Genomic DNA, 3922 nt, shown 5'->3' with positions numbered 1-3922 from the left:
CCCGTGGTGCTCCACGCACTCTCTCAGCCCCGCGCCCCCCGTGGTGCTCCGTGCTCTCTCTCAGCCCTGCACCCCCGTGGTGCTCCACGCTCTCTCTCAGCCCCGCGCCCCCCGTGGTGCTCCTTGCTCTCTCTCGGCCCTGCACCCCCGGTGGTGCTCCACGCACTCTCTCGGCCACCGCTCCCGGTGGTGCTCCGCGCACTCTCTCGACCCCGCACCCCTGGTGGTTCTCCATGCACTCTCTCGGCCCCGCGTCCCCGGTGGTTCTCCACACACTCTCTCGGCCCCGCGCCCCCGGTGGTTCTCCACGCACTCTCTCGGCCCCGCACCCCCAGTGGTTCTCCACGCACTCTCTCAGCCCCGCGCCCCCCGTGGTTCTCCGCGCACTCTCACGGCCCCGCGCCCCCCGTAGCGCTCCGCGCACTCTCACGGCCCCGCGCCCCACGTGGTGCTCCGTGCTCTCTCTCGGCCCCGCACCCCCGGTGGTTTTCCACGCACTCTCTCGGCCCCACACCCCCGGTGGTTCTCCACGCACTCTCTCGGCCCCACACCCCCGGTGGTTCTCCACACACTCTCTCGGGCCCGGGCCCCCCGTGGTGCTCCGTGCACTCTCTCGGCCCTGCACCCCCGGTGGTTCTCCACACACTCTCTCGGCCCCGCGCCCCCGGTGGCTCTCCACGCACTCTCTCGGCCCCACACCCCCGGTGGTTCTCCACGCACTCTCTCGGCCCCGGGCACCCCGTGGTGCTCTATGCACTCTCTCGGCCCAGGGCCCCCGGTGGTGCTCCACGCACTCTCTCGGCCCGGCGCCCCTCGTGGTGCTCCGCGCACTCTCTCGGCCCCGTGCCCCCCGTGGTGCTCCATGCACTCTCTCGGCCCTGCATCCCCGGTGGTTCTCCACCCACTCTCTCGACCCCGCACCCCCCGGTGGTTCTCCACGCACTCTCTCGGCCCCGCACCCCCGGTGGTTCTCCACGCACTCTCTCAGCCCCGCGCCCCCTGTGGTGCTCTGCACACTCTCTCTGCCCCGCGCCCCCCGTGGTGCTCCGCGCACTCTCTCGGCCCCGCACCCCCCGTGGTGCTCCACGCACCCTCTCAGCCCCGCGCCCCCCGTGGTGCTCCGTGCTCTCTCTCAGCCCTGCACCCCCGTGGTGCTCCACGCTCTCTCTCAGCCCCGCGCCCCCCGTGGTGCTCCTTGCTCTCTCTCAGCCCCGCACCCCCGGTGGTTCTCCACACACTCTCTCGGCCCTGCATCCCCGGTGATGCTCCGCGCACTCTCTTGGCCCCCGCTCCCGGTGGTGCTCCACGCACTCTCTCGGCTTAGGTTCAGCCACTGTGATAACCCGTCAGGTGTCCATCATCTTTACAGACGCTGCTCATGGCGCACGCTCTGCGGAGGATCCAGTACACTACCTGCCGGCTGGAGGACAGGCAATTTGCCTTTGTGTCACATAACCCACAAGGCCACCAGAATCTCCTGTTCTGCCACCTGTTTGTAGGCAGCGAGGCCAGCGAGGTACGGCCGCTCTCCGCTCCTGGATTTTAGCGTCACTTGTGGAAGTGTTTTTTTTGCATGCTGTGCCATGTTGTCTTCCCCTGCCAGGCTCAGGTGCTGAACCTGCTGCTGTGCCGCTGCTTCCAGCTCCAGTACCTGCTAACTCACCCCGAGGCCGGTGACCCGAGCGCCGCAGCATTCAGCCATGAGGACGTGCCGAAAAAAGTGCTCAGCGCTGCAGCGGTGAGGGAACCGCCGGACCCTGAGGAGGTGTCTCACAACGTGAATGCCCTGGTGTCCTTCAGAAGACTTCTGGTGACTGCACAGATGAAAAATGGCAGCAACCAAGTAAGAGCCAAAATCACCCAAAATCTGCCTCCACATGTGCGGCCCGGTGTGAACAGGCGGCTGCTTTTTTTTCTAATTCCTGACATTAGTTTTATGACATTTCCTGCAGCCGCCATATTGCTCCCCCACTCTGGTCCGTAAGAAGGCGATCCGCAGCAAAGTCCTTCACTCCGGGGCAAATCGTGGCCCGAAGTGCAAGCCACACGACTACGAGAACGGAGCAGAAGGTGGGCAAAAGGGACGCCAGCCCCCCCGCACCCGGCCCCAGTCCTGGAGGTGGTCAGCGATGATGGTGGTGGGGGGGTAAAAGACCCCATCACTTTCCATTTCTGTCTAGCGTCCGTCTGCTTTTCCCTCCTAGGTGGAGCGGGGTACGTGGCGTCCGAGCTGTCGGAGAAGCTGGAGGTTCTGCAGGATGCTGTGTGGTCCTGTGCCGGAGTCCGCAGGTACCGGGGAGACGTTCCTGTAATGTCTGTAGGATACGACAGCAGGCTGAGGTCCCCCCCGCTCTGCAGCAATGGGGGGCTCTGACATGGGCTTTCTGTTTCTTTAGGGATAAATCCATTGCCCTTCTGAGGGATGACCGGACGGGGGCATTCCTGCTCCTGCCGGACGCGGGGCAGTTGACGCTGTACATGAGCACACAGTGTGGGGTGGTCCCTTACGCCGTGCACACCACCCCGCAAAATAAGTTTTACTTTGAGGTACATTGGGCTCAGAATGGCTGTAGACATTCATCCATGGAGGGAACACTGAGCACTAATATGAACAGTCGCATTCTCTCCGCAGCATCTCCCCAAGGAATTCGCAAGCCTCGCAGACCTGGTGGGCCATTACTCCGGCACAGAGAGAAATCTTCTCTTCCAGCTGGCTCAAGGTCGGGTGAATCCATGCTACGAAGCGCAAGATGTGAACAACGGTCAGCCGAGCCCCCCGACACAGGACAAAGCCACCCTGGGGCCCCGGCCTGAAGAGCCTGCCAAGACTGAAGAGCAGCCAGACACGGCCCCGGAGCCGACCATATACCATATCTAACAGGACAGAGCAGATATAGGACAAGCCCTCATACAGGAGAGCCCCCTGGAGACACCAGCCGATAGCCAGACACAGCCCCAGAGCCGACCATATACCATATCTAACAGGACAGAGCAGATATAGGACAAACCCTCATACAGGAGAGCCCCCTGGAGACACCAGCCGGTGGCCAGACACGGCCCCGGAGCCGACCATATACCATATCTAACAGGACAGAGCAGATATAGGACAAGCCCTCATACAGGAGAGCCCCCTGGAGACACCAGCCGGTGGCCAGACACGGCCCCGGAGCCGACCATGTACCATATCTAACAGGACAGAGCAGATATAGGACAAGCCCTCGTAGAGGAGAGTCCCCTGGAGACACCAGCCAATGGCCAGACACGGCCCCAGAGCTGACCATATACCATATCTAACAGGACAGAGCAGATATAGGACAAGCCCTCGTAGAGGAGAGTCCCCTGGAGACACCAGCCAATGGCCAGACACGGCCCCAGAGCCGACCATATACCATATCTAACAGGACAGAGCAGATATAGGACAAGCCCTCGTAGAGGAGAGCCCCCTGGAGACACCAGCCGATGGCCAGACACGGCCCCGGAGCTGACCATATACCATATCTAACAGGACAGAGCAGATATAGGACAAGCCCTCGTAGAGGAGAGTCCCCTGGAGACACCAGCCAATGGCCAGACACGGCCCCAGAGCCGACCATATACCATATCTAACAGGACAGAGCAGATATAGGACAAGCCCTCGTAGAGGAGAGCCCCCTGGAGACACCAGCCGATGGCCAGACACGGCCCCGGAGCTGACCATATACCATATCTAACAGGACAGAGCAGATATAGGACAAGCCCTCATACAGGAGAGCCCCCTGGAGACACCAGCCGATGGCCAGACACGGCCCCGGAGCTGACCATATACCATATCTAACAGGACAGAGCAGATATAGGACAAGCCCGGGTAGAGGAGAGCCCCCTGGAGACACCAGCCGATGGCCAGACACGGCCCCAGAGCCGACCATATACCATATCTAACAGG

The 3922-nt window shown here is 62.4% G+C and overlaps 1 protein-coding gene across 1 annotated transcript; it reads left to right on the top strand.

Moving 5' to 3' along the window:
- Positions 1-1369: 1369 nt before the first annotated feature.
- SH2D5 (SH2 domain containing 5) lies at positions 1370-2951 on the top strand. Its single transcript, XM_073656087.1, has 6 exons — positions 1370-1516; positions 1604-1879; positions 1953-2070; positions 2205-2289; positions 2397-2547; positions 2633-2951. Exons 1-6 carry the CDS (start codon positions 1379-1381, stop codon positions 2876-2878), a joined length of 1014 nt encoding a protein of 337 aa, XP_073512188.1. The 5' UTR covers positions 1370-1378; the 3' UTR covers positions 2879-2951.
- Positions 2952-3922: the final 971 nt, after the last annotated feature.

Source organism: Phyllobates terribilis, unplaced genomic scaffold, assembly GCF_046119375.1.
Source record: "Phyllobates terribilis strain yellow unplaced genomic scaffold, ASM4611937v1 Scaffold_12__6_contigs__length_324123572, whole genome shotgun sequence".
NCBI lineage: Eukaryota > Metazoa > Chordata > Amphibia > Anura > Dendrobatidae > Phyllobates > Phyllobates terribilis.
The sequence above is the reverse complement of the archived record's forward strand: the minus strand, read 5'-3'. Positions and strand labels throughout refer to the sequence as shown.

Coding starts and splice junctions, on each gene's coding strand:
- SH2D5 (XM_073656087.1), top strand. CDS start 1,379: ATGGCGCACGCTCTGCGGAGGATCCAGTACACTACCTGCCGGCTGGAG. Junction 1,517..1,603: donor TAGGCAGCGAGGCCAGCGAG/GTACGGCCGCTC, acceptor TTCCCCTGCCAG/GCTCAGGTGCTGAACCTGCT. Junction 1,880..1,952: donor CCCAAAATCTGCCTCCACAT/GTGCGGCCCGGT, acceptor CATTTCCTGCAG/CCGCCATATTGCTCCCCCAC.